The 16,564-nt window shown below is 40.4% G+C and overlaps 1 protein-coding gene across 13 annotated transcripts in view; it reads right to left on the bottom strand.

Annotated features, from left to right (window-relative positions):
* Nucleotides 1-15,020, bottom strand: part of ATE1 (arginyltransferase 1) — a 155,551-nt gene extending 140,531 nt beyond the window's left edge. For 8 of the 13 annotated variants that reach the window (XR_009536173.1, XM_060126741.1, XM_060126744.1 and 5 more), the window contains exons 1-5: nt 14,301-14,461; nt 11,997-12,060; nt 9,909-9,971; nt 5,540-5,643; nt 3,543-3,797 (exon numbers count right to left, since the gene is read on the bottom strand). Coding sequence is in view for 12 of the 13 variants with exons in the window: in XM_060126741.1 (XP_059982724.1) it covers nt 3,543-3,797; nt 5,540-5,643; nt 9,909-9,971; nt 11,997-12,060; nt 14,301-14,406 (592 nt within the window). In the remaining variant the exon portion in view is untranslated. Of the gene's footprint in view, nt 1-3,542; nt 3,798-5,539; nt 5,644-9,908; nt 9,972-11,996; nt 12,061-14,300; nt 14,462-14,541; nt 14,641-14,782 lie in introns of those variants that run through there. The other 5 variants (XM_060126739.1, XM_060126737.1, XM_060126743.1 and 2 more) reach the window with 5 other exon arrangements.
* Nucleotides 15,021-16,564: the final 1,544 nt, after the last annotated feature.

Below are 16,564 nucleotides of genomic sequence, written 5' to 3' on the forward strand. Positions count from 1 at the left end.
TACAACTTCACTACATGTTTTCCAACTAAAAACAAAATTTACCTATTAAAAAAAAACTCTGAATGAGTCTAATAAACCAATAACAAAAAACGAATTCCATCATTAGCCATCACTCTGTTGCCTTAGAGAATTAATTTTCTTTGGCCAGGGAATGCGTCTTTTCTCAAATTTGTCCTGAGAGGCACAACAGCCTGTTGGTCAAGAGCACACACGCTGACATGGGCTACCTGAGGTGAGCTCTGTCACACCTGGCTAGATGACCTTGGGCAAGTTTCTTCGTCTGTACAAGAAAGATAATAACCAGTCCTAACGGTGGAGTTCCTAAAGATTAAATGTGTTAATGCATGTGCAGCTCGTAAAACTATATCCACTGTTCAATTAAGGGTCATCTATTTTTTGGTACAGATGAACCTATTTGCAGGGCAGGAATAGAGACATAGACGTAGAGAACAGACATGTGGACACAGCGGGGGGAAGAGGAGGGTGGGACGAATTGAGAGATTAGGATTGACATATATACACTACCATGCGTAAAATAGATAGCGGGAACATGCTATAAAGCACAGGAAGCTCAGCTCGGTGCTCTGTGACGACCTAGATGGGTGGAATGGGGGGTGGAGTGGGAGGGAGGTCCAAGAGGGAAGGGGGTGTAGGTATACATATAGCTGATTCACTTCATCACACAGCAAAAACATAACATTGTAAAGCAATTACACTCCAATTAAAAAAAAGGGTCATCTATTTTTATTAGCTATTATATGTATCAGCAATACCTAAAACAATGTTTCATTTCACCTATCAACATCCCGTAAATAGTAATAAGGAAAAATACCTGCATTTCCTAACAGCTACTCAAAATTACATTCCTACCAAAGTTTTAAAATTATGAACAAATTATAAAACTATCTAGAGTGAACTGAGAAACAACTTTTCAGTATTTTAATGAAAGACCACCTACGTCATTTTTACACTAATTAATTCACTGGACTAAGCAATCCTTACTGTGATTGTTTCACACTATATTTATGTACTGTCACACTGCAAACTGCAATGGGCAGCAAATTAGGATTTCAGTTTATTTAGGGGATACAGATTTCCCCAAATCAATAAATTCCTTCAGCAGAAAGAAAACAGATCATCAGTATAAAATCAGTACACCTGGGACTTCCCTGGTGGCGCAGTGGTTAAGAATCCGCCTGCCAATGCAGGGGACACGGGACACGGGTTCGATCCCTGGTCCGGGAAGATCCCACATGCCGCAGAGCAACTAAGCCGATGTGCCACAACTACTGAGCCTGCGCTCTAGAGCTCGCAAGTCACAACTACTGAAGCCTGTGCGCCTAGAGCCCATGCTCCGCAACAAGAGAAACCACCGCAATGAGATGCCCGCGCACCGCAACGAAGAGTAGTAGCCCCCGCTCAACACAACTAGAGAAAGCCCGCACAGCAATAAAGACCCAACGCAGCCAAAAATAAATAAATAAAATAAAAGTAAAAAAAAAAGAAAGACAAAAAAAAATTAGAAATTTAAATAATGGATATTCAGCAACATTAAGGAATTTTACTTAGGTGCAATAACGGTATTGTGAATGTTTTTTAAAGTACTTAGTTTTTAGAGATGCATTCTGAAATACAGCATGATATAATGTCTGGAATTTGCTTCAATACAATACTGGAAGAGTAAGAATGGCCAATCATTTCAAAAACAAACAAACAAACAAACAAACAAGCTCATAGAAAAAGAGATCAGATTTGTGGTCAAGGGGGAGACTGGATGAAGGCAAGTCAACAGGTATAAATTTCCAGCTGTAAGATAATATCACTACTTGAGATGTAATGTACAACATGATAAATATAATGAACACGGCCGTATCTTATAGATGAAAGCTGTTCAGAGAGTAAATCCTGAGTTCTCTTCACAACAAAAAAATTTTTTTTCTATTTCTTTAATTTTGTACCCATCTGAGACGATGGATATTCACTGAACTTATTGTGAGAATCACTTCACGATGTAAGTCAGATCATTATGCTGTACACCTTAAACTTATACAGTGCCGTATGTCAATTATAACTCAATAAAACTAGAAGAAAAAAAAGAGTGGACATCATGACTCAATAATTGTTTCAAATGAGGGAAGGGTACCTGGAAATTCATTACAATATTCAGTCTACATTTGTCTCTGAAATTCTCCAAAATGAAGGTTTTTCAAATTTTATAAACTATAAGTAATTTTTATAATAACATCTAAAAATGGTAAACAAACTGACCGACTCTAATGCCCAAGAGAGTAAGAGTTGAAAGAAACGATCTAAACCATTCAAAATATTTTACTGGACTATTCTTATCAATTAGGATGAAATCTCGGACAAACAATTTAAATGCCATGAGATTTTTAGATTAAAAAAAAAGGGCAGGCTTCCCTGGTGGCGCAGTGGTTGAGAGTCCGCCTGCTGAGGCAGGGGACATGGGTTCGTGTCCCAGTCCAGGAAGATCCCACATGCCGCGGAGCGGCTGGGCCCGTGAGCCATGGCCGCTGAGCCTGCACGTCCAGAGCCTGTGCTCAGCAACGGGAGAGGCCACAACAGTGAGAGGCCCGCGTACCACCAAAAAAAAAAAAAACTATTCAGTAAAAACGCAAAGATTTCTGTGCTTTAACACATGTAACTTTTAAACAAAAAACTAAAATAATATTAAAAAGTCTCTCCCTTGGATTTTGTATAAATAAATATAAGAACAAACTCAAGAACTGAAGAATAACTATGCAAATTTACATTTAATGAAATAATTTTGAAAGAGTCATACATATGTGCACACATATATATAATAAATCCATTTAACGCTGGAGAAATTCTTTTATAAGTGATAATACAGAAAGAAGTCTCACCTTATTAAAGGTGAGATTAAATAGCAACATGTGGAAATTTTTTTTTTTTTTTTTTTTTGGCTGAGCAGCTTGCAGAATCTCAGTTCCCCAACCAGGGACTGAACCTGGGCCACGGCAAGGAAAGCCTGGAATCCTAACCACTAGGCCCACCAAGGAACGCCCTGGAAATTTTTCTTTTTAATCTGGAAGTTTTCAAACTAAAATTAATTTTTTTTTATTTTTTTTAATTAATTTTGATTGCATAAAGAAATCTAATGATAAAGTGAAGAATTTCACAATGTCTATATGTCAGACATAATATCTAAAACTTACTTTGTCTCATTTAACACTAAAAATAAAAATGTTTAGCACCATACCCTCTCACTGACAAAAATTTTATTCTCAAACCTCTAAGGCCTTAAGGTAGTAAAAATAAATGGAACTCTTTTAGAATGTCTGTGTTAGGGGATAATAAGGCTATTATTTCAGGTTTTTTAAACAATTTGTTCACCTAAATCCAGATAATAATAAGGTATATAAAACAGGGATCTATTTCACAGATTTCATGAGTAATTCACTTTTTTGGCTCATGAGAGCGCCCAGGGATTACAATGTCTCAAGCACAAAGAAAATTATTTAATACGACTTTAATATGGCCTGATAACAAACTTTCAATACCTGGCTGAGGAGCTGTATGCACTTTTACTGAATGTGATGGTTCACCAGAGTCCAACTTCTCTTCCATATCTTGTGACTGGATTAACTCATTAGATTCTTCCCTCTCTGAGCTCTTTCCTTTCTTCTTCTCTTCACTCTTTAAGCTCTCTTTGAGGTCATCACCGAGCGTTTTAAGGTCACACTGTATATCCAATTTATTTATTAATGCAAAGTCACTGGCAACGGCATCCTCCATGGTGGGCTCCATGGGCTCATCTATAAATCAAAACAGATCAAAGTCCATCAGCCAGGCCATCTGACACAATTAAAATACACACAGGAAAAAAAAGCCCCCTTTTATCCAATGTGGCAGAGACGACTGCGTGTCCACCAGATCCATTCTCCCATCTTCCAAGGTCAGGGCTGCGGTTAAGACTGTGGCACCCTGGCAAGGGAGCGTGTCAGTCCCTTCACAAGGTGTAATCAAGCTCTCGCCAATGGAACAGAACCAAACTGACATGTTCAATTTTGCCTCACTTGTTTTAAAGGAAATTTGTAACCCTGAACTTCCGCCCTTTCCCCTCCCCACTGGCTCGATTAGTAAAAACCAGAGCAACCTTGAAAATCACATGTTGAACCGAATCCCAGAATGGCGGGGGTGGGGGGAGGGGAGGGGGGGAGCAGGGCTGCAGGCCGACCTGGAACACCCACACTGGACTGTTACGTGAGGAAAGAAACAGACTTCTATCATTTTTTAGTCACCGCATTTTGGTGTCTCTTTGTTACAGCTGTTTAGTCTCTTACCCTAATGAGTACATCACTCCTATGAACTGAGTGCAGACATAAATAATTTAGAAGCCTACAACAAGTCAAATAAAAAACCAAATGTAAAAGCCACATAAAAAAACAGGCCATCCTCAATTTACTAATGGACAGCATCCTCAAAACTTATCTAAGTATTAATTTTTGAAACTCAGAACATGATTCCTGGCTGCTGAAAAAAACTGCATAATGACTAACCACGAAAATCTGTTTAACCTTTAAGGTTATATACTGACAACACTAAACAGAGTTACACCAGAATTCTGACATTTCCAGTATGACCCAGAGCCTTCTGGCCTCTCTGCTGCCAAGTCGGCTCCAAGTTGTCCTGAGTTCTGCTCTGTTAAGCACAGTGCACGAGGGCAAAGAACAAACCTGTTTTGCTGGCCACTGTATCTCCAGTGCTTAAAAGAGGGACTAGAACATCGCAGGCATTCAAAACATACTTGGGGAATGAAGTAACAAGCTAAGACAGGGGTGGGAGGCTCCCAGAGTTAGGCATTTCCTATGGCAGAAGTGAGAAAGAGCTCTAAGAATGGGTGGCATTCCCTATTCTTATGGTCATGTATTAGGTAGTGCCTATAGGAAAACATTAAAAAAAAAAAAAAGGCAGCAAAAACACTGAAAAAGCAAAGTATCTGTAACCCAAGTTAATTAAATGTTACTAATGATCTTTTAGGAAATCCACTCACAATTCAGAATTCATCTGAAAACAAGAGACAACTTCAGGCAATATAATTTACTAAAAACCTTACTCAAACATGGAAACTCTGAGCTTCACTCAGCATTGTGATTATGCAATCTTGTGTGAGTTGCAGATAAGCATCTATTTCTTCAGAGACAGTATCACTTTCTACTTACTTCATAAGGGTATTATTAGGATCAAATAAAATTAAAAGTTCTCGAAGAATTGTGAAAACTAAAATTTCAATAAACTCCAGGAAATCACATCTTTAAAATGGTCCTTTCTTCTTCCCAAACTAGACTTTCCCTGGCATATATTCCCCATATCCTTGATTTGGGGGCCAGCGGTAACAGTAACAGCAGTGCTAAGAGCAGTCATCATCATCAGAGTAACAGTAGTACCTGATTGTATTGGACCTCCTTCCCCTATCTAAGAAATGACTGAAAGTGAGAACCTTGGAAAGAAACATCTATTTGAGGTAAACAGTTTTTAGACCCCCATCTCATCTTACCCTCACAATTTCCTTTTGAAATTTCCCCTTTAGCCAGAAATTTCAACATTTTTTTCAAAACCTTCTTGTGAGATTTTGATGGCTGAAACTGTAAAGGTCGGCACCTAGGAAAGCAAAATAAATATTTAAAAAGTGAACTCAAACTGTGAAGAAATAAAATCAGTGCTGAATAATAGGACAGGGTTTAATGTAGCCTCTAATCCCACCCCAAATCTCACAAAAATACAGTTAAAGGATTATAAAAAAAAAAGAAAAAGACATAAACCACTAGGAAAAAAAATAATGGGAGAAATGTTGGAAGCTAGAAAGCAGATGTACAAGTGATAACTGACTTAGCAGACCAAAGAAAAGTTGAATCCTAAGCCAAAAGTGGGAAAAGCCAAAAAAATATCCAATTTTCTCTACATTACCCCTAAAAGTCTCAGGGATTGGCCATACCTGACACCCTGGGAGATGAGAGTGAAAATAGGAAGGTCCCTTGAAAGTCTGTTTTGGAAGCGATTTATATATCTGATACTCTCCCCCACTCTGCACATATGACTCTCCACACAACCCAGCAGAAAACTGCAAACTTTTCAGAAAAGGGAAAAATAAGGCCTCTTACTTGAGGGATACAGGCACAGCTGAAAGGAATGGAAGTGTACTGCAAACAGTAAGCGTAAACGGAAGTATACATGCTGAATGTTGAGACCTCCAAGACCCACTTCTCCAACCCAGCCCCAGAACATTAGTAGATGATACTTTCTTTCCAGAATGTGATCAGAACTAAAAATACTGACCTCAGAGATTCTCCCAAAGAACAGGCTAGCCAGATCACCCTACTTAAAGCCCACAGTAAACGAGACCCACCAGGGTACATAAAATTTCCAGTGGAACACTGGAAGGTTGGAATCACCAGACACTTGAGGAGGGCCTCTAAAACAAAGATAGGTGCCAAAAACCTGGAGAAAGTAACTTGGAGGATAGAGACATACAGTATACAGGAAGAAGGGAATCTCAAAAAATTTAAGAGTCCAAGAACAAAAATCCCTCTTAGAAGTAAAAATATAATAATAAGATATAAGAAGAAGAAATTAAAAGTTAAATAGAAGACAGAAGACTTGGAAAATAAAGGTGAGGAAATCTCCCAAAAGACATGGAAAACCGAAGAGAAAAAAAAAAATTAGAGTACCAGTCTAAAAGTTCCAATGTCTGAATAAAGACATTAGAGAAGAGAAAGAAGTTAATGGAAAGGAGAGGACCAATAAAATACAAGAAAATTTCCCTGAACTGAAGGACATGATGGGAGGAGCCCCTAGATAAGAAGGGTCCCTCAAGTCCATATGCAATGAATGAAAACAGACTCACAGCCAAACGTACTATGAAACATCAGAACTTTGAAGACAAAAAAACTTCCCAAGAGAAAGAACATGTTTTGGACAAAGAAACAAGAGTCAGAATGTCACTGGACTGCTCAACCGCAGTAAGACAACAATGGAGCAAAGCTTTCAAAATTCTAAAGGAAAATTATTTTCAATCTACACTTCTGTTCCTAGCTAATCTGTAAGTTAGGTTTGAGTAGTCAATGAAAACATTTTCAGACAAAGTCTCAAAAAACTTACCTCTTACGCACTTTTTCTCAAGAAGCTATTAGAAGACGTGCTTCACTAAAATGAAGGAATAATGCATACAAGAAAGAGGGTAGAAGAGATAAGATCCAAATCAAGACCCAAAGAGAATCCTCAAGATGACAGTAAAAAAGGGATCCTAGGATGACAGTGATGCATCAGGCACAGAGGCAACCTGTCCAGATCACAGCAGGTTCGAAGATTCCACAAGACATTTTCATCAAGAAGATAAAAATGATAGCGTACCTGAAGCATCTAAACATACCAAGAGGAAATTTACACCTCTCAGGGAGCATTTTTAGATAAACTGGTAATAGGAACCTAGGAGACTACGCAAACAAAAATGACAATAATCAACACCAGGAAAGTAAAAACTTGTGCAGGGAAAGAGAAAGAAAGTAATCATGGACTACTACACGGCTGAGCTGCGAAGCTTCCTTACACAGCCATAATGAGGTGACCACATCTATCCAAAACGATGATATTTCTAATTTGGGAAGTTTGGGACGAGGACAAACAGGAGCTTGAATGTGACAGGGGAAGAGGGCTGAAATAAAGTTAAATCCTTATCTTTCAAAGAGAGAAGCCCAGAGATAATGAAGAAAACCAATTTTTTAAAAATCAAGTATTATAATTATATAAGCATGTCACTTAAAGATAGAGATGAAAACCCAGAAGAATCAGTTAAATGATCTGAAAGTGACTGAACTGGGAAAACAGAACATGAGACAGGCGGGAGGGTTTCAGAGGACTGCTTTTTGCAGAATAAGCTTTACAGAACTGTTTGATTCTTTAAATTGTTAGCATATACAACATTGATAAAAATTAAAAAAAAAATCCATAGACAGGGAAGTTCATCCTCATTTTTACTCACATACTGGACAGGTCCTAGCAGCTGCCTAACCAGAAGCTAAGTTGTAGGCTAGACCACCTTGCCTTTACATAAGGCCTTACTGCAACTACTGCAGCAAACAAAGTAAAATAACCAAAAGAATATGCAAAATGACTCCAAGAGATCAACATATAAAGAATATATGTATAAAGAATAACGATATGTATATGTATGTATATGTATATGTATATGTATATGTATATGTAATATGTATAAAGAATAACGATCAGGGACTTCCCTGGTGGTCCAGTGGTTAAGACTCTGTGCTCCCAATGCAGGGAGCCTGGGTTCGATCCCTGGTCAGGAAACTAGATCCCATATGCTGCAACTAAAGATCCCGCCAGTACTCAGCAACTAAGACCCGGCACAGCCAAATAAATAAATAAATATGTAAAAAAAAATAAAATAAAATAAAGCTTCCACTCTTGTGTATATTGTTTAAAAAAAAAAGCATAACAATTCAGAAAATGTTTGATTCCATGTAAAATTATTAAATAAGTCACATTTTATAATTACTTTCTCTTGCAATGTTAACTGAATCCCTTTTCATAAAGGCAACATACCTGGAATGGTGCTCTGTATGAGACAGGCACCCAGTAAATTATAAATGCTTTTATCTTTTTCTTTAACCCACTGAAATTGGCCTTTTCTGAATAGAGATTCTCAGGGTTCAGGCCAATCAATCAATTTCAGACTTATTTCAACAAAATCCCAGCCATAATCCAGTAATAAATTGTTACCAGAAGGAAAATGACTTCTGTCTTTGAAGATGTCACCACTTCATAAACACTAAGCTGAAAAAGCTACTCTGTCGTTTTATATTAAATGAGATGCTGTCAGCAAACCAGACATCCATCTTTTCTCCTTATTGTACCAGTCCTTTGACCAATTATGTAAGAGAAAGGATTCTTAACCAGGAAGCAGTGAAATTATTCAAAGTCAGTGATCACCCTAAAACTAATATGTTAGATGTTACATTATTTTTGTCTATACAGCTCCCTGTCTTGTTTTGTTTTGCTGCAGAGAGGATCTGCAACCATCAAATTCTCAAAACAGTCTACAACCCCAAAACAAGTTAAGAGTAATTAAGGAAAAAAAAAAGAGTAATTAAGGGAGACAGCTGTGGGGACATGCCAAGCATGATGGACACAACTGTGTTTGTGTTTTTATCTAGAGTATACATACACATTGAAACTGCAGACATATGCGTCACAATGTTAACGTACCTTCCCTATTTTCTACCAGAAGAAGGGGAAGAGGGAGGGGAAGAGGAGGACCTTCATAATCAGAGAAGAGAAAAATCCTCCCATGTTAGGGCAGAGTAAGGGGGACACAGGGGAAACACAAAATATTAAGAAAAATCAAGCAAACACTCTGTAGGAAAACAGACTTTTAGTTCGAGTTTTCCAGTGAAGAAAACTAGGCTCTGAATAGACGCAGATAAGTGTCGGCCCTCCTCCCCCTTATATAGGATCCTGTGGCATTGCCTGAATGAAACAACTGTTGTCAACACACCAGAGAACTGCAAAGCCATAAGCTAAACTGATAAAAATTTGATATCTAAAATTAATTTAAGTATTTGCCAATATTCTCCCAATATTTCACGTATTATTGACTAGATTGCTAAATAGTGTATTTTTATACCATATTTATATCTAAACCAAACAGTATTGTTGAAAGCTATTGATAGGCACAGGAATATAGTATGAGTATGTAGGAAAAAATTTGATGAAAGAAATGTTTATGAAGAATGTTTTATGAAGAATGTTTACCTAGACAGAAATAGACACTTCAAAAAGCAAGAGTCTACTAAAAAATTATACACAATCTTCATATTAATAGAATATATTATATTAATCAAAATTCTTACCTTATTGTGTACTGAGGACAACATGTTTGATTCATGACAGGTTTGTACACATATTTCCCACTTCTAAAATTATAAAATAGTTTTGTTAAGTTTGTACACATTTCTCATATGTAGCAAAGTCGATTAGTACAGGAGTACAAAATTAATTAGGGTAAAAATCTAATCAACAGTGTAAAAACATTTAGGTTTAGTTACTTTTCATAAGCTAAATGATCTTGCAACGTGGGTATACCAAGGACCAGAGTCCAGGTTTTTCTTTTCTGAACGTTTACATATGTATTCCACGGTTAATCACCTCAATTACCCTCTCATCTGCATCTGCAGTCCCTTCCATGCCTCGATCTACCACCCACCCTCAATAGCAAAAGGGCAGTCAGAGAAAACTGCCCAGGATGCTGTGGGACTGATGTGTGCTGTTGCCTATGATATCCACACTTGGGGGTTCCATGGGCACCAGCACGATGAACCCCCAAACCAATCTAATCCTTTCCATGCCTCTGGATCTCAGTTAATGCAGAGTCATACATTTACGAGCTGAATTTTGTCCAGATTTAAATGTGCCCTGATCCAATCTGACTGGTATCCTTATCAGAAAAGGAAATTGTACACAAAAAGGAACAATAAACAAAACACTAGGGATGCACACACAAAGAGAAAGGACCGTGTGAGGACACAAGAAGGCAGCCAGGTGCAAACCAAGGAGAGAGGCCTCAGGAAAAACCAAAGCTGTAGAGAGCTGGATTTCGGACTTCCGACCTCCAGAACTGTGAGGAAATAAACTTCTCTTGCTCAAGCTGCCCAATCTGTGGTATTTTGTCAAGGCAGCCCTAGCAAACACACATGAATTCAGTTCCCGAGCCGAAAACCTGCGAGTCCTCCTAGACTCCTCCCTCTAATGCACCTCCATATCCTGCCAGCAAGCGATCTACTTCCAAAATGCCTCAAAAATGTGTCTTATGATCCATCCGATCCATCTCCTGATACAGTCACTGCTACTGACCATGACAGCGGTCCTCACCACCTCACACATGGACACCGCAATAATCTCTGGAACTAATGGTCCTGCCTTCAGAATCACCCGCTCAGACACCTCTCTGCTATCTGAATGATCACTTCCAAATCACAAATTCCACCCCTTTTCTCTCTGACATAAAAGCCTTCAATAGCTCCCCTGCACCATTAAAAAAAACCCACAAAATCTCCTTATCATGGCACACGAAGTCTTTCAACATCTGGCCTATATCTGTCTTCATTTTGGGCCCCATTATTAAGTTTAAGGAAAGCTGTGAAGTTTCATTTACTGTGCTCAATCCCATGACTTCTGGGGAGTATTGGCACAGGGCACCTAACACTGCTCATACTTACGTAAGGAACCTTACCTAACAGCTATTCTAAAATCATCTACATAAAAAGAGCTACCCAAAAACCTCAGCTATCAAAGGCAACGTGTGGACTTAAGGGAATCCTGATTCAAATAAACCAACTATAAAAAAGAATTTTTTGAGACGAGCAGAAAATCTAATCAAAACTAGGTAACTGGTGACATCAAATTATTATTAAATTTGGAAAGTATGGTAATGATATTGTGGAGATGGTAAGAAAGAAAATCCTTCTTAGAAACACATACTTAATACAGGTATAATGACATGATATCTGCAATTTGGTTTAAATAATCTTGTGGGAGGAGGGGAAGGGGGGAGTATCTTATTCTGCTTGAGCTGCTATAACAAAATGCCATAGAGGGGACTTCCCTGGTGGCACAGTGGTTAAGAATCCACCTGCCAAGGAAGGGGACACGGGTTCGAGCCCCGGTCTGGGAAGATCCCACATGCCGCAGAGCAACTAAGCCCGTGTGCCACAACTACTGAAGCCTGCGCACCTAGAGCCCATGCTCCGCGACAAGAGAAGCCACGGCAAGGAGAAGCCCACGCACTGCAACGTAGACCCCGCTCACCCCAACTAGAGAAAGCCTGCGTGCAGCAATGAAGACCCAACACAGCCATGAATGAATGAACGAACGAATGAATAAATAAATAAATAATTTTTTTTTTTTTTAAAAAGAAGTATCTTTGTATTAAGAACCTTTACCTTCGCCATCCTCGGTCTATGAGATCCTGATAATCCTGTACAGTCATGGAATGTGCCCACATGCCTGAAAAATAAGTGCCATGTTAATTACAGCAGGTGGAACTTTTTACTTTTTTAAATCCAAAGCATTATCTTTAAAATATGAAAACTGAAGCAAAAAAAAAAAAAATCCAGCTCATATTGGAGAAATGAAAGTCTGCACATACTTCATACTTGTTAGCTTGACACAATACACAACACAAACGAAATACATGATGTATTTATCTTAAGTTTAAAAATCAAGCACAAAAAGCGATCACATGCAATTCAGGATTAGTCAACAGTCTCTATGACATCATAAATTTAGGTCCTCACTGCAATCAAATTACATCACACCTTTAAGTCATAATAATATCCCCATTAATTTAATAACCTGGTCTCTTTAGGAGAATTAGAAAGCAAATGTTTTCTTGTGCATATAAATTCTCCTGATTTTTACTTGTTTACACCATAGTCTTACACACTGAACAAAAGTATACGTACAGCAATATTCCTTTTAAGTATAAAAACTGAAAGTAATCCAAATGCCTAGGAACAGAAACTTGATTACAGGGACTATAATGTTATCAATATGATGAAATAATTATGCAACCATGAAAACAATGAAGACTATGAGAAAACACTGAATTAATGGTAAAGAAAAGTGAATTTTATTCTTGTAAACAGTAAACTGCACCAGCAGTATGTAAAGATAAAGATAGGCTTGATAGAGCAGGGCGTAATGAGAAAAGCACAGGCATGTGTACAACAGAAATGTCCAGAAGCCTGGTGGAGACCCATTAACACCCAGTTACTCCATGAGGTTCAATTTCCTCATCTGTAAAATAGGAATAGTAAAACCTACCTACCCAATAGGTGGGGTGTCCTATAGTAAAGATTATTATTAAAATCGAGATGACAGAAATTTACAGTTATCTAAGCGAAAAGGTTGAAAGTAGGTTTTTCCCACAGAACTTAGAGAACATCTATATCAATCGATTTTCTCTTACTAAAATTATTAGAAAAATAATTAAGGACCTAATATTAATTTTAGACATGTTTAGTATAAAGTATTTGTTACATACATATTATAATCACAATACTAAGATTCTGAAGGAGAGAAGGGAAAAATCTCTAATACCCTAAGGCAACCACTGTCACCATTTGGGTTTTTCTCCTCCCAGAGCTGTAACCGTGTCACATATGTTATTTGCATCCTGCTCATGTTCTCCGTTTAACCCAAGACTCTGTTTTTTCACGTTAACCCATCTTCATCACCGTCACTAATGACTGCGTTATACTACACTCTACCCCCGCTCACCCACAAGATGCACCTAATAAACACTTTTAATTAGCCAGTAAACGGACGCACCATAATCGCCCAAATCATTCCCCTACGGTAGGACATACATTTTTTTTAATACGGAAACCACCCCAATTTACATCTTCACAGACATCCCATTTTCCACAATGCTAGATTATTCTTTAAAATAAGTGTCTACTTTTGCCAAAACACGACACGGCAGGAAATAAACATGATGTTCTGTTTACAAACAAGAAATCTTCCAAAACAAAACTGAATCGTGGGGGGGAAGGGTACTGTAGGCTGGCTTTGTCGTCGTCATCGAGGTGGGTGGAGAAATGACAGGGCACCCAAACACCTGGTAAAATTTTCAAGCACCTCGGTACCAACAGGGCCCCTCGCCAGCAGCGACTACGGTCACTGGTTTCTTCTATATTCTTCCAGAGACATTTTATCCACGGATGCCCGCGCACGTGTGTTTCCCACACACACCGTTTTCTACACCAATAGCACCACCCGACACTCACTGTCCTGCACCCCGCGTTTTGCCCTTACCCTCGGAGACACCCTCACAGCAGCATCAGCACTTACAGGTCAGCCCCCGTAACCGACCACGCCACAGCGCTCCCCAGCAGGCGTGCCACCAGGTACTTAACCGTCTCCTACTGATGATGGACACCTATTTCCACACTTGGCTACTGCGAGACAATAATTATTTCGCACGTCCGAGCACCGGTGCGAAGAATGAGCATCTAGAAGCTTCCCTGCTCAATCAAAGGTGAGGTCCGTTTTTAATTCCGAAAGCCACTGCACTCAGGGGGAGCCCCATTCCGCACTCGCTCCACGAAACAGCAGCTGGGCAGGGGCTGGGCGCGTCCCTCCAGCCAGTCGGCCCGGGGCGCCGCGACCCCCGAGGACACCGGCCCACCCCCGAGCCCCGAGGCCGCGGCGCCCTTCCCCGCCCGCCAGCCCGGCCCGCTTACCATTGGAGCGACTGCCCGACTCGTTCTTGCAATAGCCGCAGCGGTAGAAATCCTCGCCCTCGAAATATTCCACGATGCTGGGCGAAAGCGCGGCCCAGGAAGCCATGGCCCCGACCCTCCAAACGCTACGCGGCCCAGCCCAAAGCCGCCGCCACCCCACAATGCACCGCGCCGCCCGGGCGCCCACAGCCTGGCCCTCGCCCGAGCCCCTCGGCGCTGACGCCGCCCGCGCCATCTTAACCTAGGGCAGCAGCCTTCCGCTATTTCCGCTCCTTCTCCGAGAAGGACCGCCATCTTCGGTGAGGATGAGACCAAAAGACAAAACGTGAAGGACAACGATCTGGGAAGAAACGAGTGGGAAAGGAAAGCGGGAGTTGGAGAGCAGGGCCTGGGTGTTCCCTCGCGAGGGCCCGGACGCGGCGGGCGGTGCGGGGATTTGGACGTAAGGCGTCCGCACCAGCTCCATCGACCGGACCACTCACCGCAGGACGCCTTGCCCTCCTCGGAGTCGCAGTAGCCGCAGTAGTAGCCGATCTTGAGTCCCTTGTACTCCACCACCGAGGCCATGGCTGCCGCCAGGTCCACGCAGGCCGACCACGCCTCTCGGCGCCCCGGGGCCGACCTCTGCGGAGCGCTGGGGTCCGCGGCGGGGAGGAGTGGAGAGCGAGGCCCGGCGCGGTGCGTCGCAGCGCCGTGGGGCCCGGTCGGTATTGGGTCCGGGGGCCTCCCAGGATTAGTGGATCGTAGTGCGCTCTGGCGCCGAGTTCGAGCCAACCCGTTGCGTTACTCCATCGCCAGTCCTTCCCACAACTGCGCGTTGATAGCCCTAATTTACAGATAAGGAGACTGAGGCACAGAGCTTGTGATCACCCTCTTTTTAGATCCTGCAGGTCTCAGTTCAAAAGTTACCATTTCAGGCCGTCCTAGCCAATTCTAGCTTCTTCCAAACCAGCAAGCACTCATTTAAATGTCCCGTAGGTTCGAGTACACATGCCTTCTGTGGATGGCAGGGTAAGTGAATTGAACACTTCACTCTTTTAAAGGAAACAAGTGTCAGAGCCAGTTGCTGCCTTGTGCCTAGTGCCACCATATCTTACGACTTTTTTTTGAAATTTATTTTTTTATACAGCAGTTTCTTATTAATTATCCATTTTATACATATTTGTGTATACATGTCCATCCCAATCTCCCAATTCATCCCACCGTCACCCCACCCCCCGCGACTTTCCTAACTTTTAAAAAGAAGCTAGAAATCAGATTTTTTTTAGTACAGTTTTGAAATGTTACTTTAAAAGAATTTTTTTAATTGTACAGGCCAAACAACATTTATATAGGCTGAATTCAGCGCATGAGCCTCCAATTTGCAACCACTATTTTAAAGGGGATTTCTTAAAGACTAACAGTCCTGGAGCAAAGTATAAAAATCAGTGAATACCTCCAACAAGGTAATATTCCTTATTCTTTAATTCTGTATGCACAGATAATTTAAGCCTGTCTGTCCTTATATTTTTTTCCCGTCAACAATAAAGCTGATTATCTTTTTATGTTTAAAAAGTGAAATCATGTAACTTGGAGAAGCAGGTAAACTTTTGAAGTCAGTTTCAACATTCTTGACCCTAAGGTCCACTATGCTGGATATGTGCCTATTTAAGAGGTTTCTTGGTGGCAGAGTGACCTGTTATATCGCTAAGCATCAGCTGTGCCTCACACAATGGGAAAGAACCTAAGGATAGCCATGTAGCATGCCGGAGGACCTTAGATTTATCCAGCTCCTCCAATCCTTAGATTTAAAGGCCCCTTACTAGATCTCAGTACCCATGTTCTTAAGACAGACCTCATCCGTTTTGTTCATTATAACAGATTTGACTATTTCTGGTGCTTTCCTGGACAACATAGGAAACAAAGGCCAGAGAAGCCAAATAATTTGCCTAAGACCACACAACTAGTAAGAGACAAATAGGCGGGGGAAAAGGTGATAAAAATAAAATTAATTGAAAAAGAAGAAAAGAGATCAACAAATACTAGGTTTGGACATGGGTAGGGCAATAGTTCCTAGATGTGTTTATTTTGCTGAAGGTTAGGCACAAAGTTTTCACCTTCCAGGCCCAAATGAGAAAAATAGTGCAAAGTTTCATTTAGTTTCCATCTTTGGGGGCCGGGGGGAGCTGGAAGAGGGCACTATTAGAACATCCTTTTATTTATGAAATTGCCAGTAATAGATAGTTGTCTTTGTTTTTAATTTTCATTCTTGACAAAATGCTGGC

The sequence above is a fragment of the Lagenorhynchus albirostris genome, chromosome 16 (assembly GCF_949774975.1).
Source record: "Lagenorhynchus albirostris chromosome 16, mLagAlb1.1, whole genome shotgun sequence".
Taxonomy (NCBI): domain Eukaryota; kingdom Metazoa; phylum Chordata; class Mammalia; order Artiodactyla; family Delphinidae; genus Lagenorhynchus; species Lagenorhynchus albirostris.